Source organism: Cervus canadensis, chromosome 7 (assembly GCF_019320065.1).
Source record: "Cervus canadensis isolate Bull #8, Minnesota chromosome 7, ASM1932006v1, whole genome shotgun sequence".
Classification (NCBI taxonomy): domain Eukaryota; kingdom Metazoa; phylum Chordata; class Mammalia; order Artiodactyla; family Cervidae; genus Cervus; species Cervus canadensis.
The window spans coordinates 10591061-10616171 of record NC_057392.1 but is presented as its reverse complement, the minus strand read 5'-3'; the positions used below and the strand labels follow the sequence as shown (position 1 = coordinate 10616171).

The following is a 25111-nucleotide window of genomic DNA, read 5'->3' as shown; positions in this document are numbered from 1 at the left end:
AGCAAGAGTCACTTTACCACTGAGTAAAGAGCAGTTTGTGATTGCAGCACCAAGATGCTGATGCTAGATGGAGGGCCACGCTTGCTCATTATCAAAGTTAATCACAGTACAACAGTTGCCCAGTGCATGATTTATATCTGTGCTTAGCATAATCACAAATTATTACAAATAACTACATGTAAAAGACCTCTGAGTTAACCTGTCAAAGTCACTAAGTTAAATCTATGAACAAAAACAAAAACACAGCAAAACATCCCCCTGCCCAAGAATATGCTTATATTTTAAGAATGAATTAATAAATTATAGAATATATATAGTAGAGACCATGATCAAAAACATATTTCATAAGGATGTTTAATTACATCAAAAAACTCTCATTAGCTCTATGCTTTGTCAAAAAATTGGATGAGATTTTGCTTTGAAATTAAACTGTAGCTGCATACATATTTTTATTATCATTACAGATTACTGATTAAAATAATCCTCCTCCTAATAAGATGAAAGAACCCTGAAAATTTGGGAGGTATTTTGAAGATAATTTTAGATTACCAGTGTTGGGAAGTTAAGATGAGAACACAGAATTTTAAAAGGGAAAACAATTTGATGAAATAAAATATCAATTACTTAAGTGAGTCTTTATAAACTTCAAGCACTTTTGCCATCTCCATTTACAAGGGGCTGACTAGCTGAGGACTGTCCCTTTAGATTTTAGATCAAAGGAATACGTCACAAGGGACACCTTTCTCAGGGATGTGATTCATGATGTGTATGTAGGCTGTAAGAATGTTACAGCCCACAGAATTTGCAGTGGCCACTTCTAGCACTATTTTCAGTCACTCTTTCTTTTACTAACTATAAAACAACAAAACAAAAACAGAAAAGTGGAACTTGTTTCAAAGAGAATTAACTCACTTTTTGTGAAGGAATTCTCCAGCTGCCACAGCAACAGGGCGATGTGCTGAGTACACCAAATGGTAAACATTTTCACAGTCTTCATTGGAAAGAGCTTCTTCACTTCCACTGAAAAATTCAGAAAAGTAAAACTGAGCCAAAACAAATGTTTACTGTCAGTTCTACCTTTATCAAAATTTTGTATGGTTCTTTATAAAAGCTCAAGGTATACTTATTTTATTTTACCACTCTTTTTAGTTGAGTTTGAAAATAATATTTTTCTTTAACTATGAAGGGCACTTCAATTGTTATATAAAATTCAGAAAATACAGATAAAACAAGAAAATAAAAGGTCCACATTTCTTCCCATACACACTTATAGACAACGACTCTTAATACCTTGGGATATATGTTAGCCCAATTCAGCTCAGTTTCTTTAAATGTCCATAAGTTTTTTTGTTAACAGACATTAGTCATATATTCACCCGTTTCATAGTTAAATTGTTACTGCGCTATGTATGTCACTCTTGCCAGAATTGTCTATTTTATAGTTTATCACAATATTTACAATACTAGTCTTCTTTCTATATAAAATGGATTTACCAGCCATAATCACTCCTTTACTAATGCAAATTTGCCGTCTTTCTTTTCATGTTGTCTTAAAGTTTCAACCTTTTATTGGTTTGCTGGAATGTATCTTTAAGTATGTTCTTTCCCGAAGAGGGAATATCTATTTCCTGACTATTAACATGGTTAAAAACATTTGAAAGGATTAAAGATTAATGACTAGATGGGGTACAGAGTGTTTGGGCTGTACAGGTTGTAGCAGTATAAACTCATTCACAGAATTCAATTCTGGAGATGCCTCAGAGACTAGGAGATTGAGGGATCTGTCAAATGAATATAAATTAGAATCACCTTTGCAGCAAAATAATGTAGTTGCATCATAGTATAAGGGAGAAACTTTAGTTCTGAATGAAAAAGACCTGGATATCAATAATGGGAGACAGATTAGAAGCAGTTTAATTTTAAAGTTCACTCTTTTCCCCTCTCAACAAGGCCTAAGTTTTAACCACTTAATTATATGTATATAAATCAGCTCAATAAACTAATACCCTCAGGATGAAGTTAAACTCATAGGAAAAAAAAATTAACAAGATTTCTCAGTAATCCAAGTTCATAAGGGAAAGGAAACAATCTACACCAAAAGAATAATAAACAGATGGACAGAAATAGAATTTAAAGATAGTACAACAGGATGTTAAAGGTGACTTTAACTTGTTATTTTGAGGAAGTTTTGGTAGACATCTCACAAGCCAAGAAAAATAAGGTCAGATTATTTCATGCAGTGCTATAAGAGACTGGAGAGTTAGTTTGTGAACCTCACCAAACAAGTAGAAATCAAGCGACAGAGCAATATAATGAGTAGAAGTTCATACTTCCTCCAAGTTTCCTTTAGGCCAGACATGAAAATAGGCCAGTCTGGATAGTTTTAAAAGACATCTTGCCCAACAAGGCCATATACAGGGCAAGTGACTCAAAGAGAGGAGCCAAAAGCCAGGTGCTGAATCACCGTGTAAACAGCCACAGGGAGCATCATCCACGGTGGGGAACCACTGTCACAAACACCCAAAGCGGGCACAAGACAGGAGGGAAAGGGCAGGACACAAACGCTAGATAATGACGACGGGGAGCACCTGCTGGCATGCTGGACAGGCTGGAGCCAGCTGAAACCAAGGTGGCTTTGAGAATAGTACAGTTATTGACCTTTAGCTCATAATACCTTCACCGAAATACTAAAAAGCACTCCTTTCACACCATGTCAGTTCTGAAAAGGACCACAGAAGGCCAAAAAGAGTAGGAAGTAGCCCAATTCTTGGGAAATCCCCACCCTTCGCCAAAATAGCAAGAATATTTCTCCTACTCATTAGCCTATGAAATCACTTAACCCAAAAAAAGTACGTCCCCATGCCCCTGGGCCTGTTTCACTTTCCCAGAGGACCCTGTGTCCTGGGGTGGCTCTTGCCTTCTGAGACAGACCGCATTCTGTCTATGGAAAGTGTATCACTAAATAAACTTGCTTTCCCTTTACTACGGTTCCTTCCTGAATTCCTCCTGTGGGTTGCCAACGACCCTCACTTGGAGGTCCATTCTAAGGACTTCTGTGGGTCTCAGGATGACATCTCCCTCTCCTGCAATAGGGAGAGCTCTCTGAGGAGTCCAGAAAAGGACCAAAGTTATCTAATGAATGAGATCACCTGACACAGTTGGAGGGACGTAACTGTACTTTTTATATAAGATATGTCCTGCCCTTATTTCCTCTAACAAAAACATGGAAAAGATAGACTTTTGAAACTAGCCAAACTACTTTCTAAATTCAGGATGAAAGTATGATTTTTTTTTTTTTTTGCCAAACAAGGTATCAGATAGTTTGAAAAACACTCTTTAAGGAAGTAAACTAGCCAGAAAATATAATATTGGAGGAGCCTATGAAAGACTGCCGTAAATAAGGCAGAGCGCCAAAGAATTGATGCCTTCGAACTCTGGTGCTGGAGAAGACTCCTGAAAGTCCCTTGGACAATAAGGAGATCAAACCAGTCAATCTTAAGGGAAATCAACCCTGAATACTTGTTGGAAAGACTGATGCTGAAGCTCAGAATAGTGAAAGTCGCTCAGTCATGTCTAACTCTTTGGGACCCCATGGATGATACAGTCCATGGAATTCTCCAGGCCAGAAAACTGGAGTGGGTAGCCTTTCCCTTCTCCTGGGAATCTTCCCAACCCAGGGATAGAACCTAGGTCTCCACACTGCAGGCAGATTATTTCCCAGCTGAGCCACAAGGGAAGCCCAAAAATACTGAAGTGAGTAGCCTATCCCTTCTCCAGGGGATCTTGCCAACCCAGGAATCAAACTGGGGTCTCCTGCACTGCAAGCAGATTCTTTACCAACTGAGCTATCAGGGAAGCTGAAGTTGAAGCTCCAGTATTTTGGTCATCTGATGTGAACAGCCGACTCACTGGAAAAGTCCCTGACGCAGGGAAACACTGAGAGCAGAAGAGGGCGTCAGAGGATGAGATGGCTGGATGGCATCACTGATCCAATGGACATGAACTGGGCAAGCTTTGGGAAATGGTGAGGGACAGGCAGGCCTGGAGTGCTGCACTCCATGGGGTCACAAAGAAAGGGACATGACTGGGCGACTGAACAACAACAACAAATGAGAGAATTACTCTTCCTTGAAGGTAAGAGAGGAAGTATTGAAAATATCAAAGCAGTTAACACTTGCCTAGATGAGCAAGTATTGAAACTAAAACCAAAAAAAAGGGTAAAAAAGTAATCCTTAACAACAGATTTTAAACTCTAGACAATTTCAATGAAAAAGATGAGTGGGTGGAATGAGGTTATTTTATGTTCAAGAGAAAGACATTGACAAGCTTGTAAAATTCACATGTAGATTATAATCTACTTGTCATAGTAGTCATATTCTTCATAAATGACAAAGAAGAAAGAAATATAACAAAAAAGTGAATACTATCAGAAGATGTACGAATCATGAGTAGACAGGTACTGATCTATATACTCTGAAGTATATCAAACAAGTGTGTAAGAAAAGATAAGATAGTAGTTGAAGATTCTAACACATCTTTCTGAAAAAATAGGCAAAAAAAAGTAAAGTCATAGATAATTTGAACGACACTGAATAAATTCAAAGTAATGAATATAAATACATAACTATATAAGCAACACAGATAAGCATTGTTTTTACACATATTTAGAAAATTCAGAAGATTGACCAAACTAGGCAGAACACATTCTTAAATAATACAATAAAATAGAAAGAATAACTTTAAACAACTCTCTGATCTAGGGAGAACAGAAATTACTACTGAATAATCGATGCTTAAACTGAAAATCATAACAAGAATCAAAATATTTATCATTGATTGTCTATGAAAATATTCCGTGTGCAAATTTTTAGGAGACTAGTAAAGTAGTGAAATTGAAAGTAGTACTTAAAAGTATATTCATTACTTTAAACATGATTATTAAGAAACAATAAACAAACAGCTTAAAGAAGCTACTTCATTGAAAAGAACAGTAGGATGGACAAACCTCTGGCATGACTGATCAAGAAAAAGGGGATACAAATAAGATAAATGATGAAAAAGAGAAATAACAGAAAAATAGCAAAGTGTTATGAATAAACATACCATAAACAATAAAACAATAAAGTTGAAAACTGTGATAAGACTGATATATTTTCAAAAGCTTATAAAAAGCCAAAATTAATATTAAGAGGAAATAAAGATTAACTTAGATAACAGTTAAAGAAGTAGGAATGATGATCAAAGACCTCTCCTCAAAAGAAACTTAAAACTGATATGGCTTTAATAAGAGAATTCTCTCAAACTTTCAAGAATAAATTAATCTTTGTCATAGAAAAGTTATTTCAGAACAGAAAAAGGGTGAGAAATTACTGATGATAATTTACAAAGATTATACATATGACCCTGATTTCAAAGTTGGATAAAGAAAAAAATGCCAAAGTTAAACATAACACAACTGTAAAATCCTAAATAAAACATAAAACTGCATTTAAGAAAATTACAGTGAAAACAAATATGTCACATTCAAACAGAATTTAGTTTAGAAATGCACATGTGGTTTACCATTAGACAAATCCATCAATTTCATTCAGACTCATCTATATAAAAAAAGAAAATCCCAGGAAACTGAGAATACAAAAGAACGTTTTTCCTATCAAAAACCTATCTCAGTAACTGCAGAAACAAAAAATTTTAGATGCCTTCCTAGAAAAAGAACAAAAAAAATCCACTATCAGGTATATTTTTATAGTGTTCAATATTCTGGCTAATGGAATTAGACAAGAAAATGAAACAAAAGTTTTAAAATTAGAAGAGGAGAAGACAGAACTAAAACTGTCTTCACATCATAAAATAATCTACATAGTAAATTCAAGAAAATCAAACCATCAACATGGATAAAAGTTTTAATATGCCGCACATAAAAGACAAACATGAAAATTAAGATTCTCTCTCTTAGCAATAATTCGGTAGAAAATATTTTAAAACTAAACATTAATCACACAACAAAAAAACCATAAAGTATTTAAGAATTAACCCAGTAAACAATGTACACTACTGCTACAAAACAAATTTAAACCTTATACAAGACTTAATGAGATATGAATAAAGGAATATATCATTTTCATGTACAAATGATACATATAATTATAAAAAATTCCATTCTCTTCTAAATTTATCATAAAATTAAATGCAGTTCTTTTTTTCTTTGGCCACACCACTATAATATCTTAGTTTCCCAGCCAGGGATCAAAACCCTGTCCCTGTAGTGAAAGAGCAAAGTCTCAACCACTGGACTGCCAGGGAAGTTCCTAAATGCAGTTCTAATATTTAAAGTACCTAAAAAATTCACAAAGAAAAAGTAGCTAAGTGCATTTTGAAAAGAAAGGCAAAGAAGGTAACTGATCAGTAAGAGGGCATACTTATAAACACACAGCATCTACTAGAATATAAAGCCACAATAACAAAGAATATGGTAGTACAGCTGAAAGGGGTAAAAAGACACCAAAACAACAGACCCTGGCATACATGATATTCAGTATATGACAGACATAGCATCACAAAATAGGGAGGGGAGGATTTGTAATGACTTTTTTAGGTCTTGCATTCTCTCATACAGATTCTTCCTGGTTTTTAGTTAGTTCTATATATGAAACTATTCCTATTTTAAAATCTGTATCATATTAATGACATAATTTAAACACCTTGCTTCCTTTCTTTTACTTCTGTACCATTCCAAAGAAGCCTATTTGAAAAACCTAACCCTTTGAAGTCTTTTCTTTCTCAATTTCTCTGTCTCTCTCTTTAATTATGTATTTATTTTTCCATGAAAATGTTTAATTTGGAGAAATTGCTGTTTTCTCATACAGTCGATACCGATGGGGAAAACAGACTATCCCAATGACCTTTAGGGCTGCATCTGTCACTGGTGGCTTTTGGGAAAACACTTTTGCAGCGACTCGTGCTCAAGCTACCAACGTGTATATGTGTGCATCTGTGTATGTGTGTGCGTATTTACATGTATGTATACATTGTATGCTGCTGCTGCTGCTAAGTCACTTCAGTCATGTCCAACTCTGTGCGACCCCATAGACAGCAGCCCACCAGGCTCCTCTGTCCCTGGGATTCTCCAGGCAAGAATACTGGAGTGGACTGCCATTTCCTTCTCCATATATATTGTATACCTACCCAGAAGTATACAAACACATACATACATGTGTATACACATGGGTGTTCCCTCAAGCAAAAAATATATTAAAATATCTCTGGTTTAAGGGTGCCCCAGTATTCCCCTCAACACTATATACTAACACCGTGTCTTCACTTGAGTTCATGCTATGAGGCGTTAGTATGGAGCCTCATAATTCTTCAATTAAATTTTTCATAATTTTTCATAAATTTTTCAAATAAGATGTAATAGAGTTGAAGGAGTAAAGAAAGGTTTCCTGTTTAGTTGCTAAGTTGTGTCAGACTCTTTGCGGCCCCACAGACTATAGCCCGCCAGGCTCCTCTGTCCATGGGATTTTCTCCAGGCAAGAATACTGGAGTGGGTTGCCATTTCCTCCCGCATCTGTCTCTCTCTTTAAACAGAAGAACCCACCTGCCAATGCAGGAAATTGGGTTCAATCCCTGGGCTGGGAAGATCCCTTGGAGAAGGAAATGGCAACCCACTCCAGTACTCTTGCCTGGAAAATCCCAGGGACAGAGGAGCCTGGTGGGCTACAGTCTAAGGAGTTGCGAAAGAGTTGGACATGACTTAGAGATTAAACAATAACAATGTTACTTCATTGATACTTCTCCTGGATTGCATAAAAGAACTTTTACATAGAGGAAATAGAAAATATTCAAAATAAAAAACAAAGAGAAAACATTTTATTTCAAACCTAACCTTAAAAGAAGAAAGCAAAACCGAAAGTGATAAGAATATACATTAGGATTATATATGCGAAGGGCACTAATAATGCTGGGAAACAACATTAGTATTTTAACAGACTAAATTAAAATATTATACTTACTGAAGTATTAGTGTAACCAATCGAATAGCTTCAACAGCAACATCATATTCCTTATCAAGTGTCATTGATACAATGCGATCCTGAAGAAAAATTATAAGTCAAACCAACCACGAACAGAAAAGAAGCTGAGACAGATCTGAGGTAATGTTTTGGGGGAAGATGACGGAAGACTAATGACAGGTTAGTCTAATAATGATTAGATTAGATGGAAAGTTTTCCTTTTTAAATCTTATCATCATGGTCCTATGCACACACAGGAGGTGTTGTAAATATTTATAGTTTTCATCAACTAGAATTCTCTAATAAAGAGACAAACCTTACCTTGCAAAATCAATATAACTATAAAAAGATGTCCAGGAAAAAAATCTTATTTTAAGCAGGAGAGCTTTCCATTGAAAGTAATAAATAAGAACTCATGTTGGTAATATCTTTTATAAGGCAGAGATTCATCTATTTAATACACGTCTATTTAAAGAATATGTAGTAAAGAATATAAGCTACACTTGCTCTGGTAATGCCATTTGCTAAGCTAGCTATAACAAGCATTTTTAAAGCGAAAAAGAAAAGAAGTTAAGCATTCTTACCTTGAACCGGTTAGTGAATAGCTCCAATTTGGGAAATAATTCTCTATTGGTATACAGACTTTGTAGAGCTTTCAAACACTTCAGTCTGACTTCTCCTTGCTTCAGAAATGCAAATAAAACGAAAACACAGTCAATTCCATGTCACGAAAGTTAGATTTTCACAAAAGTTAGATTTTCAAGTCTATATGAAGACTAAAGTGATTTTCAGCTTAACCATTCAATTTATTTCATACTGTAATTTGACATAAGGCAGAACTGAGTAATTATATTGTACTTACATTTAACTAAAAATGCACTAAAACCCCTTAGTTGGGTGAGAGTATGCCTACACCTTTTTCAAATGTGTATCAATTCTGGTTCAACATGAAATATTTCCTACAATCATACTGTAGCACAGTGAGATAATTTTTAGCTTATGATTTTAATAAAAGAAGGGTATGCTAATTTCTCCTTTCTGCAAAAAAAAAAAAATCTAACTTCATAATAAAGTATTATCAGTCATTTATTTAGCAAACATTTACTAAATGTCTTTTATATTCCAGAAAGAGCAGTTAGGAAAACATGATAAAGGGAAGAATGTTTAAAACAAGGGCAAAATGATAGTCATGTGTCCTGGGGTTGCTCTTTACTAGGGAAATATAATAAAACCATTAACTTGGAGTACACGTTGGTTATCAAAATGCATTTAGGATCACATGGAAACTTAGCCAATCCAAATGATTCAAAAGAGAACGAAATTTCTATGTTCAAAAAGCAACATGTTCCATGGTGGGCGTCCAAATTTTGGAATCAGACAAAGCTAGATTTCCAATTCTATGTGTTATTAGAGAGATGATAAGTACACTAAAACCATCCCCAAGAAAAAGAAATGCAAAAAGGCAAAATGGTTGTCTGAGGAGGCCTTACAAACAGCTGAGAAAAGAAAAGGGAAAGGCAAAGGAGAAATGGAAAGCTATATCTATCTCAAGGCAGAGTTCCAAAGAATAGCAAGGGGAGATAAGAAAGCCTTCCTCAGGGATCAATGCAAAGAAATAGAGGAAAACAGTAGAATGGGAAAGACTAGAGATGTCTCCAAGAAAATTAGAGATACCAAGGGAACATTTCATGCGAAGATGGGCACAGTAAAGGACAGAAACAGTTTGGACCTAACAGGAAGCAGAAGATATTAAGATGTGGCAAGAAGAACAGAAGACAGATGTGACAGAAGACAGATGTGACAGAACTATACAAAAAAGATCTTCATGACCCAGATAACCACGATGGTGTGATCATTCAACTAACAGTCAGACATCCTGGAGTGTGAAGTCAAGTGGGCCTTAGGAAGCATCATTATGAACAAAGCTAGTGGAGGTGACGGAATTTCAGCTAAGCTATTTCAAACCCTAAAAAATGATGCTGTTAAAGTGTTGCACTCAATATTCCAGCAAATTTGGAAACTCAGCAGCGGACACAGGACTGGAAAAGGTTAGTTTTCATTCCAATCCCAAAGAAAGGCAATATCAAGAATGTTCAAACTGCCACACAATTGCACTCATCTCACACTCTAGTAAAGAAATACTCAAAATTCTCCAAGCCAGGCTTCAACAGTATGTGAATCAAAAACTTCCAAATGTTCAAGCTAGCTTTATAAAAGGCAGAGGAACCAGAGATCAAATTGCCAACACCCACTGCATCATAGAAAAAGCAAGAGAATTCCAGAAAAACATCTACTTCTGCTTCATTGACTATGCTAAAGCCTTTGACTGTGTGAATCACAACAAACTGTGGAAAATTCTTAAAGAGATGGGAATACCAGACAACTTTACCTGCCTGCTCAGAAATCTATATGCAGGTCAAGAAGCAACAGTTACAACTGGACATGGAACAACAGACCAGTTTCAAATTGGGAAAAGAGCACATTAAGGCTGTATACTGTCACCCTGCTTATTTAACTTATATGCAGAGTACATCATGAGAAAGGCTGGGCTGGATGAAGCACAAGCTGGAATCAAGACTGCTAAGAGAAATATCAATAACCTCAGATATGCAGATGACACCACCCTTATGGCAGAAAGTGAAGAAGAACTAAAGAGTCTTTTGATGAAAGTCAAAGAGGAGAGTGAAAAAGTTGACTTAAAACTCAACATTGAGAAAACTAAGATGATGGCATCCGGTCCCATCACATCATGTCAAATAGATGGGGAAACAATGGAAACAGTGACAGACTTTATTTTCTTGGGCTCCAAAATTACTGCAGATGGTGACTGCAGCCATGAAATTAAAAGACGCTTTCTCCTTGGGGGAAAAGCTGTGACTAACCTAGACAGCATATTAAAAAGCAGAGACATTACTTTGTCAACAAAGGTCCATCTAGTCAAAGCTATTGTTTTTCCAGTAGTCATGTATGGATGCGAGAGTTGGATCATAAAGAAAACAGAGCACCAAAGAACTGATGCTTTTGAACTGTGGTGTTGGAGTAGACTCTTTAGAGTCACTTGGACTGCAAGGAGATCAAACCAGTCAATCCTGAAGGAAATCAGTCCTGAATATTCACTGGAAGGACTGAAGCTGAGGCTGAAGCTCCAATACTTGGGCCACCTGATGTGAAGAACTGACATGTTGGAAAAGATCCTGATGCTGGGAAAGATTGAAGGCAGGAGGAGAAGAGGACAACAGAGGATGAGACGGTTGGATGGCATCATCAACTCGATGGACATGAGTTTGAACAGGCTCTGGGTGTTGGTGATGATGGACAGGGGGGCCTGGGGTGCTGTAGTCCATGGGGTTGCAAAGGGTTGGATGCAAGTGAGAGACTGAACTGAAGTACACTAATCATTCTGATACTAGTTTTCTCAGTTATAAAATATGCTTCTGACTTCACACAGTTGTTTTAAAATTTGAATGCAGAGGTATGCTGGTAAAAGTTTTAACAACAAGCTCTGGGAATGGGGCCCTGAACTGTTCCATTTACAGATTTCTGTAATGTGATTACTCCCTCCACAGCCGATTTCAAGATACCAATCCTGAACTGATATAAATGAACAGATATGGAGGTGGGAGTGGGGATCGGGATTGGGAATACATGTAAATCCATGGCTGATTCAAAGAATAAAAAAAAAAAAAATAAAAAATAAATGAACAGATATGCACTGAAAGCTGATTCAAGGTAGCTCAAGCACACCACTGTGAGATATGCTTGTTGGTCAAGTCTCTAGCACAGAGAAGGTATCTGTGGCAGTTGCTGTTGATGACCTGCCCAGATGTCCAAATCCTAATATACACGGCTAATCTTCCCACTTCCTTCTGTATTGACAGCTAATGGAGCTTATCTGCATCTCTCTCGAGAACTGACTATGGCTGGAAAGAACCACCTAGTACAGAGATTCCTATGCTCTACTTTGCCTTTGCCTCCTTCAGGATGAAGCTCATAGCCATTGGGGAATGATAAAGGAGGGTAAAAGAGCCCAATCTCCTTGTCTCAGGACAGGATAACCTCTGAGGTGCAGTTTATCCTTCAAAGTTCCTTCTGAGGTGATGCTCAGACAAAACTTCTCCTAAAACCACATTTCTGTCAGTGTCTCCTACTTTATCCTATATTCCTCATTTACTTACAGGTCTCTCCTGAGAATATAAACTTCAATGTATCTCTAGCACAAAAATCTCTGACCAAGGCTGAGATTCTAGGGAATGTGACCTAAACAGTTGGTAGCAAGAGTGGTCCTTACAAGCAGACTTCACTGATGGGATTCTGAAGATGGATCACTTGAAGGAAGAGCTACTATGAGGATGGACCCAATTACTGTTTGTAAGTGAAGTCAATGATAGTCTCTGACATAGAAGAGCAGCCATTTGCTAATTCACTTGTACATGAAAGGAGATATGCACTTAGCTTGTACAACATGACAAGCATTTGACGGATAACGTTGTAAACAATAACTATAAGGACTATGGAATTGGGTGGCTGTCACTGAGAGTGCTGAAGAGAGAAAATGACAGGCTAATTAATCACTAGTTTAAATCAACAAATGGCAACATTTAAGAGACTTTCATCTCCTGCAGATAAAGAGTTCATTACAGTGAAGACTAGACTGAGAACTCAATTTTAAGGGTGGCAGAATTTATGAGACATTGCATCTCAGGCAAGTCTATGCCAAAATCACAACCATATAGGAAAGAAGTAGGAGTTCAAAGACTAGCTTGCAGATGTAGATAGAACCATGAACCTGAAGTTTTCCATGAACATGTGGGTCTGCAAATAAGTCTCAAGTTCCCCTGGTAGAAGAGAGCATGCTTCTTCCACCTAACTATCCCCTTGAACATATGGAAACCTCAAGTGAAGCAACTACCTTAAGGACAATGCTAGTAGCTTTCTGCATATTCTACACCAACCTTCCATTATGGCCACAAGCTAAGGTCAAATTTCAGTATGGCCCAAGTGGGGAAGTAATAGGTCTGTTAAAGGAAGAGGAAGATTATATTTCTGTAAGTGCTACAGGAATGGGCCAATTTGAACAAATAAGAACCGAGAGTGGTTGCTAAGGGTACTGGATTAGGGAATGGGAATATCAAACAAGATGAGAGTTTTTGGATATGGGGCACTCTTTCTTGCCTCAGGATTTAAGGCCCATGCAAATGGCCTAACACTCTGGATGACCTCTGGAAAAAGCAGTGGTACATATTAAAGAAATAATAGATCCAAGAATCATTGTGGCAGACTGTGAAGAAAGGCAATTAAAACACAGTGAAGTAAGCTATATAAAGGATCTACTGTATAAACTCAGAAGACCTACTTGTTGGGTATGTTCCTCAGGAGGGCCTGGACAATACTGTTTATCAAGGCAATAAAGAAGACTGGGGGCCCAGGCATTATTGAGAAACTACAAAATGGCTGTGTTCTGGAGTCTAGAGCTGGCAACAGAAGAGACTCAAACAGAATTCAGTTTCCATTCCAATAACAAAAATGATGATGAGATCACAGAATAGCAGAAACAAGGTAGCATCACCAAACCAGCAGATGCAAGGTGGACATGGTAACTGTAATGGGCAGAGCAATGTTGAAGAGCAGCCCATGGGGTCTCTGGATATGGCTCATAAGGTATGGTTTTCCTGTAGGCAAGATATATGAAAAGCCAACAAAAGTATCACATAATATGTATCCATGATTACAAGAGATCAACAACAGATAAGCAAAAGATTAAAGACAGCTGACCCAAAGTAAAATTAAAACTCCAGATTTAAGATAGCATGTAAGAAGTTTCTTTACATCTAAATTTCAAAATAAGGCCAAAAAAGATAAAATTACTTTCACCCAATCAAGTTCACAGAGCAAATTATACATAGAACAAAGACATTAAACAAGTTTTATCCACACTTTGTTTGGTGATGCTTCCCAATCAAGTATGTCTCATACCAAATCTTTGTTCTTTACCTATAACATAGCCTGCTTACATTACAGGAACTTAACTAAATAACTTTAACAATAACTTAAATGAAAAACCCACCTGCAATTTTGGTAATTTTTCTCTTTTGGGACTCCATTATACTCTGAAGCTGCTGCTATCACAGAGCCTAAATGCTTTGTTGTTTTCCTATTACACAAAATCTTATTCAGACCTGAGTGCTATTTAACACAGTGCCTAACCCACTGTGTTGCTCGATAAATATTTTTTGAATGACTAACAATATAAAAATGAGAAAACAAAAAAGAAACACAGAAAAATAATTTGTTAAGGGAGAGGGAATGAGTTATTTGTCAGAGACACAAATATATTAAAGTTGTTGCAAAATTATTTTTGAAAAAATGTCAAGAGCTACAAGTATTATAAAAAAAGATGGCATGATTTCATAATGGGTTGTATTTAAAGGGACAGTTTTCATATTTATAGGAGAAAATGTTGACTGTTATTACAATGCATACATATAATATGAACACCCCAATGGGAATACTGTGAAAGAGTTCAGTTCAGTTCAGACACACAGTGGTGTCCAACTCTTTGCGACCCCGTGGACTGCAGCACGCCAGGCTTCGCTGTCCATAACCAAGTCCCAAAGCTTGCTCAAACTCATGTCCATCGAGTTAGTAATGCCATCCAACCATCTCATCTTCTGTTGTCCCCTTCTCCTCCTGCCTTCAATCTTTCCCACCATCAGGGTCTTTTCTAATGAGTCACTTCTTCGCATCAGGTAGCCAAATATTGGAGCTTCAGCATCAGTCCTTTCAATGAATATTCAAGACCGATTTCCTTTAGGATGGACTGGTTGGATCTCTTTGCAGCCCAAGGGACTCTCAAGGGTCTTCAATGCCACAGTTCAAAAGCACTCAGCTTTCTTTTTATTTTTTTTTTTCAGCTTTCTTTATAGTACAACTCTCACATCTGTAAGACTACTTGAAAAATCAAAGCCTTGACTAGATGGACTTTGAAAAACCAAAGCCTTGACTAGATGGACTTTTGTTGGCAAAGTAACGTCTCTGCTTTTTAATATGCTGTCTAGGTTGGTCATAGCTTTTCTTGCAAAAAGCAAGCGTCTTTTAATTTCATGGCTGCAGTCACCATCTGCAGTGATTTTGGAGCCCCCCAAAATAAAGTTTCTCACCGTTTTCATTGTTTCCCCATCTATTTGCCATGAAGTGATGGGACTGGATGGCATAATCTTAGTTTTCTGAATGCTGGGTTTAATCCAGCTTTTCACTCTTCCTTTTCACTTTCATCAAGAGGCTCTTTAGTTCTTCGCTTCCTGCCATTAGTGTGGTGTCATCTGTGTATCTGAGGTTATTGATATTTCTCCCAGGAACTTGATTCCAGCTTGAGCTTCAACCAGTCCAGCATTTCACATGATGTACTCTACATATAAGTTAAATAAGCAGGGTGACCTTTACATCCTTGATGTACATAGTAGCTCTGTGAAGAGTGAAGTTACTCACAGAAGGCCATCCACATGTGTTTGTGGATGAGGCCCTTTAGGCCATTGAAGGTGCTGATAATCTTGTCACTGGGTGGGTCCTATCACTGAGTGTATAATAGTCATTAACATTTTGGCTGTGTATAGTACTGACCACCACCACTGCCTCACAGGGTATGTACGACAAGGACAAATTCAAGCACAATGGGACGGGGGCGCTCCTAACCAACTCCAGAGCTGTCCAAATCATGGTACACTGTTCAACAAAAATACTAAATCTATGGTGGGGAAAAGGACATCATTCTGTTAATTCAAGATAATACAAGCAGTCCAATCTGGCCCATAAGGAAGGCCTCCAGAGACTAGAGGCTGACAGATTACTAAAGGATAAACGTGGAAGTTTGAGCTTTTGCCCTAGCAGCTTCTGGTATTATCACCATCACTGAGACAGTGCAACCCATATGTGAAACAAGCAAGTTGTGACTGATCTGGCTAAGGCTTTTTACTTGATCCCTTTGCAGAATCAGGTCATGACCAATTTTCGTTCACACTGAACAGCCTACAGTATATTTCTACCGCACTCCTGCAGGGATACCTAAATCATTCTGCAATATGCTACCAGAACTCAGGGCTTGATCTTCAATAAGCCCAAGTGCCCACAGAAATTTTAGTCATCCCTTAATTAATGACATGGCTACAGTGCTCCTAATGACATGGAGGCTACGGTGCTGTACGGGGCTACTGACACTGAATGATTAGTACCAATTTGACTATAAATTCAGATAAAGTCCAGGCCCTAGGCACAGCAGGTGTAATTTCTAAGGCTCAGGGTTCAAAAATGACATTATGGCATGGTTTACTGACAGTTCTGTGAAACAAAGGCAGGTAAGTCCTGCTAGTTGCAGCCACCATCTGGACCAGTGTATGGCTATCTTTTGACTATCAGGTGTCAGCACTTCAATAGGCCAAGCTCTGCACTATGGTAATAGCATTGCAGGTCACCCCTACTACCATTCTTTGTAACATTTTTCACCAACAAGCGGGTTGTTTCCAATGACCTAGCCATCTGGTCAGGCAAATGGTAACTAAAAGACTGGATCCCCCATATGGGAAAAAGAACTATGGCAGCAGCTTGCTCCCTGAGAAGAAAAACACATATGTCACTTACGTAGATACTCATGGCAAAGGATCTTCTCTTTATATTTACTGAAGTATAATGGGTTTACAATATTATATTAGTCACAGGTGTATAACAGACAAAGTCAATACTTTATAGATTTATCCTCCATTTAAAGTTATAAAATATTGGCTATATTTCCTGCTTTGTACAGTATATCCTTGTAGTTTGTGCCTCTTAATTTCCTACTCCTTCTTGGCCCTCTTCACTTCCCTCTCCTTACAGGTAAACACTAGTTTGTTCTCTATATCTGTAAGTTGGCTTGTTTTGTAATATTCATTCATTTCATTTTTAGGTATGTATTAACATGCAGTATTTGTCTTTCTCTGACTTTTCACTAAGTATAGTACTCTCCAGATCCATCCATGTTGTTGCAAATGGCAAAATGTCATATTATTATACGGCTGAGTAATATTCCATTGTATGTGTGTATATATAACACATCCTCTTTATCCATTCATATGTTGATGAATACAGGTTTCTTCCATATCTTAGTTATTGTAGATGATGCCATTATAAACACAGGAATGCACGCATCTTTTCAAATTAGTGTTTTCATTTTCTTTGGACATAAACCTATGAGTAGAACTGCTATATCACATATTTTTTCAGTTTTTTTAGAAACTGTCGTGCTAGTTTTCACAGTGGCATCCATTCCCATGAACACTGTAGGCAAGTTTCATTTTCTCAACATCCTTGACAACATTTGTTACCTACGGTATTTTTGATGACAGCCATTTTGACAGGTATGAGGTGATATGTCATTGTGGTTTTGATTTGCATTCCTACGGTGATTAGTAATGTTGAGCATCTTTTTCTGTGCTTGTTTGCCATCTGTATGTCTTTGGAAAAATGACTATTCAGATCTTCTGCCCATTTAAAAATCAGGTTGCTTGGTTTTTTGATCTTGAGTTGTATGAGCTGTTTTTAACCCCTTATCCATCATATCATTTGCAAGTACTTTCTCCCTTTCAGTAGGTTGTCTCTTCATTTTGTTGATGGCTTCCCTTCAGTAGGTTGTCTTTTCATTTTGTAGATGGTTTCCTTTGGTAAAAGCTTTCCAAAATTTTTTGAGTTAGTTAGGTTCTATTTGATTATTTTTTACATTTGTTTCTTTGGCCCTAGGAGATTGAGCCAAAAAATATTGCTATAATTTATGTCAAAGAGTATCCTGCCTGTTTTCTTCTAGAAGTTTTGTACTTTTGGATTACATTTAGGTCTTTAATCTATTTTGAATTTATTTTTGTATATGGTGTGGAAAAATTCTCTAATTTCATTTGCATATAGCTGTCCACCTTTCCCCACACCACTTATTTTAGAGACTGTATCTTCTGCATTGTAGTCTTGCCTACTTTGTTGTAGATTAGCTGACTTTACTTTGATTATGGTAGCACTGTAGTGTAGTCTGAAGTCAGGGAGCATGATATCTCCAGCTTTGTTCTTTTTTGTAAAGGCAGCTTTGATTATTCAGGGTATTTTGTAATTTCACATACATCTTAGGATGATTTGTTCTACTTATGTGATAAATGACATGAGTATTTTGATACAGACTGCAGTATGTAGATTGTTTTCAGTAGTATAACCATCTTAACAGTATTCTTTCAGTCTGAGAACAAGGAATATCTTTCCATTTTTTGTATCATTTATGATCTTCAACAATATTTTATAATTTTCAGAGTACAGGTCTTAGCTGGAGTAACAGGCAAGTTTGGCCTTGGAGAACAAAATGAATCAGTGCAAAGGTTAACAGAATTCTGCCAAGAGAATGCACTGGTCATAGCAAATACCCTTTTTCAACAACACAAGAGACGACTTTACACATGGACATTACCAAATGGCCAATACTGAAATCAAACTGGTTACATTCTCTGTAGCTGAAGATGGAGAAACTGTATACAGTCAGTAAAAACAAGACCTGGAGCTGACTGTGGCTTAGATCATCAACTTCTCATAGCAAAATTTAGGCTTAAACTAAAGAAAGTGGGGAAAACCACTAGGCCGGCCAGGTACGACTTAAATCAAAGAGAAAGTAAAAGTTGCTCAGTTGTGTCCAACTCTTTGTGACCCCATGGGCTTACTGCATGGAATTCTCCAGGCCAGAATACTGGAGTGGGTAGCCTTTCCCTTCTCCAGGGGATCTTCCCAACCCAGGGATCAAACCCAGGTCTCCCGCATTGCGGGCAGATTCTTTACCAGCTGAGCCACAAGGGAACCCCAAGAATACTGGAGTGGGTAGCCCATGCCTTCTCCAGGGGATCTTCCCAACCCAGGAATTGAACTGGGGTCTCCTGTATCACAGGCGGACTCTTAACCAACTGAACTATGAGGGAAGCCCACGACTTAAATCAAGTCCCCTATGGCTATGCAGTGGAGGTAACAAATAGATTCAAGGGATTAGAAATTGTAAACAGTGTACCTGAAGAACTATGGATGGAGGTCTATAATATTGCACGGCAGGTAGCGAACAAAACCATCCCAAAGAAAAAGAAAACCAAGAAGGCAAAGTGGTTATCTGAGGAGGCCTTACAAATAGCTAAAGAAAAGAAAAGATGTGAAAAGCAAGGGAAAAAGGGAAAGGAATATCCAACTAAATGCAGATTTCCAAAGAACAGCAAGGAGAGACAATGAATAGTGTATGCTTTCTTCAATGAATAGTGTATAAAACAACAGAAGGGGAAAGACTAGACATCTCTTCAGGAAAATTGTGGCTATCAAGGGAACATTTTGCCCAAAGATGGGTGCAATAAAAGTCATAAATGGTAGATACCTAGTAGATGCTGAAGAGATCAAGAAGAGATGGAAAGAATACATTGAATAACTGTACAAAAAAGATCCAATGAACCTGATTACTATGGTGGTGTGGTCAGCCACACAGAGCCAGACATTCTGAAGATTGAAGTCAAGTGGACCTTACGAAGCAGTGCTGTTAATAAAGCTAGTGGATGCAATGGAATTCCAGTAGAACTATTCACAACCTTCAAGGATGATGCCATCAAGGTGTTGCATTCAACATGTCAGCAAATCTGAAAGACCCAGCAGTGGCTACAGGACTGGAAAAAGTCAACCCTCATCCCATTTCCCAAGAAGGGTAGTAACTAAAGAATGTACTGACCACTGGACAATTGAAGTCATCTCCCATGCTAGTAAGGTCATGCTTAAAATCTTAAAAGCTACGCTTCAGCATTATAAGAACCAAGAACTTCCAGATGTCCAAGCTGGGTTTAGAAAAGAGAAACCAGAGATCAAATTGCCAACACTCGCTGGATCACAGGGAAAGCTAGAGAACTCCAGAAAAACATCTACCTGTTTCATCAACTGTGCCAGAGCCTTTGACTGTGAGGATCATAAACTGTGGAAACCTCCTAAAGAAATGGGAATACCAGACCATCTTACCTGTCTCCAGAGAAATCTGTATGCGGCGAAGAAGCAACATGTAGCAGCATGTGTGCAACAACTGACTGGTTTGAGACTGAGAAAGAAGTATGACAGGGCTGTCTGCTGTCACCGTGTTTGTTTAATTTATACATTGAGAACATCATGAGAAATGCCAGGCTGGATGAGTTACAAGCCGGAATCAAGATAAGTGGGAGAAACATCAACAACCTCAGATATGCAGATGATACCACTCTAACGGCAGAAAGTGAAGAGGAACTAAAGAGACTCATGAGGGTGAAAGAGGAGAGTGAAAGACCTGGCTTAAAACTAAATATTAAACTAAGATCATGGCATTTGGGCCCATTACTTCATAGCGAATAGGGAAAAGGTAGAAGTAGTGACAGATTTCCTTTTCTTGGGCTTTAAAATCACTGCAGATGGTGACTCCAGTCATGAAATCAGGACACTTGTTTCTCGGCAGGAAAACTATGACAAACCTAGACAGTGCGTTGAAAAGCAGAGACATTACTCTGACATAGGTTCATATAGTCAAGGCTATGGTCTTCCCAGTGGTCACATATGGTTGTGAGAGCTGGACTGTAAAGAAGATGGACAGCCAAAGAATTGCTGCCTTTGAACCATGGTGCTGGAGAAGACTCCTGAGAGTCCCCTGGACAGCAACAAGAACAAACCAGTCAATCTGAAGGGAAATCAACCCTAACTAGTTGTTGGAAGGACTGAGGCTGAAGTTGAAACTCCAGTATTATGGTCATCTGATGTGAACAGCTGACTCACTGGAAAAGTCCCTGATGCTGAGAAAGATTGAGAGGAAGAGAAGAAGGCGTCAGAGGAGGAGATGGCTGGATGGCATCACTATGCAATGGGTATGAACTTGGGCAAACCTCAGGAGGTGGTGAGAGCCAGGAAGGCCTGGTGTGCAGCAGTCCATGGGGTCGCAAAGAGTTGGACATGACTGGGCGAATGAACAGCAGCAGCAACAGGTCTTTCATCTCCTTGCTTAAGTTTATTCCTAGGTAACTTATTTTTTTGATGTAATTACAAGGTATAATTGATTTACAGTGTTATGTTAGTTTCAGATGTAGAACAAAGTTGATCAGTTATAGATATACATACACCCACTCTTTCTCAGATTCTTCCTCATTATAGGCCATTACAAAGTACTGAGTAGAATTCTACATGCCCTACTATAGAGTTCTGTGCTCCTGTATAGATCGTTATTAGTTATCTGTTTTATATACAGTAGTGTATATACATCAATCCCAATGCTCCAAGTTACTCTTCTTCTCCCTTACCCCCTTGTAATCATGTTTGGTTTCTATGCCTGCAATTATTTCTGTTTTGTGGATAAGTTCATTTGTACTCTTCAAAAATTTATTTTTAAAATTAATTGAAAGATAATTACTTTACAATATTATGATGGTTTCTGCCATACATCAACATGGATCAGTTATATGTATACATATGTCCCTCCCCATTCGACCCCTCTAGGTTGTCATAGAGTCCTGACTTTGGGTTCCCTGCATTATACAGTAAATTCCCACTGGTTATCTATTTTACATATGGTAATATATATGTTTCAATGACACTCTCTCAAATCATCCCACCCTCTCCTTTCCCCATTGTCTAAAAGTCTGTCCTTTATGTCTGCATCTCCTTCACTGCCCTGCAAATAGGATCAACATTACCATTTTTCTAGATTCCATATGTATGCATTAATATACAGTATTGGTCTTTCTGACTTATTTCACTCTGTATAATAGGCTACAGGTTCATCCACTTCATTAGCATTGACTCAAACATGTTCCCTTTTCACAGCTGAACAATATTCCATTGTGTAATAGACTACTACTTCCTTATCCAATCATCTGTTGACGGACATCTAGGTTGCTTCCATGTCCTAGCTAAGGTAAATGTGCTGCAATTAACGTTCCCCTTTTAGATTCCACATATAAACAGTACCACAGGATATTTGTCTTCCTCTGATTTACTTCACTCTGTATAACAATCTCTAGGTCCATCCATGTTGCTGCAAATGGCATTTTTCCATTATTTTTTATGGCTTAGTAATATTGTATTGTATACATGTACCACATCTTCTTTATTCATTCCTCTGTTGATGAACATGTAGCTTGCTTCCCATATCCTGCCTATTGTAAACACTGCTGCAATGAACACTGGGGTGCAAGTATCTTTTCAAATTATGTTTTTTTCTGGATATATGCCCAGGAGTTGGACTGCGGGATTATAAGGTATCTCTATATACAGATATATCTCTATATAAAGATATGCAGACTGTTTTCCACAGTGCATGTACCAGTTTACATTCCCACCAACAGTATAGGAGGGCTCCCTTTATTTCACACCTTCTCCCGCATGTACTGTTTGTTGACTTTTTGATGACAGCCATTCTGAGTGGGGCTTCCCTGATAGCTCAGTTGGTAAAGAATCTGCCTGCAACGCAGGAGACCCCAATTTGATTCCGGGGTTGGGAAGATCCGCTAGACAAGGGATAGGTTACTCACTCCAGTCTTCTTGGGCGTCCCCTGTGGCTCAGCTGGTCAAGAATCCACCTGCAGTGTGGGAGACCTGGATTCGATCCCTGGGTTGTGAAGATTCCCTGGAGAAGGGAAAGGCAACCCACTCCAGTATTCTGGCCTGGAGAATTCCATGGACAGTATTGTCCATGGGGTCCCAAAGAGTCGGACATGACTGAGTGACTTTCACTTTCATTCTGACTGGTGTGAAATGATACCTCACTGTAGTTTTGAGTCTTCTCTAATATTTATTAGGGAAGAATATTAATAATTATTCTTCTCTAATAATTACTAATTTTGAGCATCTTTTCATGTATATTTTAGCCATCTGTATGTCTTCTTTAGAGAAATGTCTATTTAGATATTGTGCCATATATTGACTGTTTTTTCTTTTTTTTTTTTTGAGCTTTATGAGCTGTTTGCACGTTTTGGAGATTTATCCTCTGTCTGTTGCTTTGTTTACAAATATTTTCTTCCATACTGAGAGTTGTCTTTTTGTTTATGTTTCCTTTGCTGTGCAAAAGTTTTTAAGATTAATTAGGATTCATTTGTTTATTTTTGTTTTTATTTATATTACTCTCAAGGAACAGATTGAAAAATATCTTGCTGAATTTTATAGTATCCAGCTTTATGTTCAGGTCTTTAACACATTTTGAGTTTATCTTTGTGTATGATGTTAAGAGTTCTAATTCCATTCGTTTACACATAGTTCTCCAGTTTTCCCTGTACTACTTACTGAAGACTTTCCTTCTTCCAGTTTATATTCCTGCCTTCTGTCAGAGACTGGGTGTCTATAGGTGCATGGGTTCATCTCTGGATTTTCTATTCTGTCCATTTAATGCAGTTTTAAATGCGACTGCTTTCATGCCTTCTTTTTCTGATAGTTCATTACTAGTATATAGAAAAGCAACAGATTCTGGTATATTAATCTTGTGTCCTGCAACTTTACTAAATACATTTATTAGTTCTAATAGTACATTATTGGACATTTTAAGGTTTTCCAAATACTGTATCATGCTATCTGCAAATAGACAGTTTTACTTTTTCCTTTCCAATTTAGATGCCGTTCATTTCTTTTTCTTGTCTGATTCTTGTGGCAAGGACTTTCAATATCATGTTAAATGGAACTGGCAAGAGTGGGGCATTCTAGTCTTGTTCCTGATTTTAGCAGCTTTCCACCACTGAGGATGAGGTCAGCTGTGGGTTTGTCGTGTGTGTGTGTGTGTGCGCACGCTAAGTCACTTCAGTTGTGTCTGACTCTTTGTGACCCTATAGACTAGCACACCAGGCTCCTTTGTCCATGGGATTCCCCAGGCAAGAATACTGGAGTGGGTTGCCATGCCCTCCTCCAGGGAATTGTCCCAATCCAGGGATCAAACCCCTGTCTCTTATGTCTCCTGCACTGGTGGGAGAGTTCTTTACCGCTAGGGCCTCTTAGGTTTGTCATAAATAGGCCTTATTATTTGACATATGCTTTCTTGATACCAACCTTGATGAAAGCAGTTGAATTCCGTCAAATGCTTTTTCTGTGTCTACTGAAATGATGTGGTTATATTTGCCATTGTGCCAATGTGGTGTATTACTGATTCATTTGCAAATAATAAATTATCCTTACATCTGTATAATAAATTCCAGTTGATCATGGTGTATGATCCTTTTCCTATATTGCTGAATTAGTTCTATTCAAATTTTGTTGAGAATTTTTGCATTTTTATTTATCAGAGATATTAGTCTCTAGTTTTCTTTTTTTGATAGCTCAGTTGGTAAAGAATCTGCCTGAAATGCAGGAGACCCCGGTTCGATTCCTGGGTTGGGAAGATCCCCTGGAGAATATGATAGGCTACCCACTCCAGTATTCTTGGGGTTCCCTTGTGGCTCAGCTGGTAAAGAATCTGCCCACAATGCGGGAGACCTGGGTTCGATCCCTGGGTTGGGAAGATCCCCTGAAGAAGGGAAAGGCTACCCACTCCAGTATTCTGGCCTGGAGAATTCCATGGACTATATGGTGCATGGGGTAGCAAAGAGTTGGACATGACTGAGTGACTTTCACTTTCTGAAGTATCGTTGTCTGGTTTTGGTATTGGGTAATGGTGGCCTCACGGAATGAATTTGAAAGTGGTTTGCAATTCTTGGGAATAGTTTGAGAAGGATAGGCAGTACCTTTTCTTTATGTGTTTGGTAGAATTCCTCTGTGTAGCCACTGGATCTTGGACTTAAATTTGCTGCAAGTTTTTTGACTACTAATTCAATTTTACTACTAGTGACTGTTCAGCTTAGATTATTTCTTCCAGAATCAGTCTTAAAAGATTATAAGTTTCTAGAAATTTACCCATTTTTTTTTCTAGGTTTCCAATCTGTTTGCATATAACTTCTCATAGTAATCTCTTTTGAGTTTTTTGTATGTCTGTGATATCGGTTATAGTTTCTCCTCTTTCATTCCTTATTTTGCTTATTTGGGTTCTCTCTCTTTTTAACAAGCCTGGCTAAAGGCTTTTCCATTTTGCTTATGTCTGCAAAAAAATCAGCTCA

General features: G+C 37.9%; 1 protein-coding gene across 1 annotated transcript in view; it reads right to left on the bottom strand.

Annotated features, from left to right (window-relative positions):
* Positions 1-25111, bottom strand: part of STAG1 (stromal antigen 1) — a 496183-nt gene that overhangs the window by 90523 nt on the left and 380549 nt on the right. The window contains exons 11-13 of the mRNA XM_043474336.1: positions 8597-8695; positions 8013-8092; positions 913-1020 (exon numbers count right to left, since the gene is read on the bottom strand). Coding sequence (XP_043330271.1) covers positions 913-1020; positions 8013-8092; positions 8597-8695 — 287 coding nt within the window. The remainder of the gene's footprint in view (positions 1-912; positions 1021-8012; positions 8093-8596; positions 8696-25111) is intronic.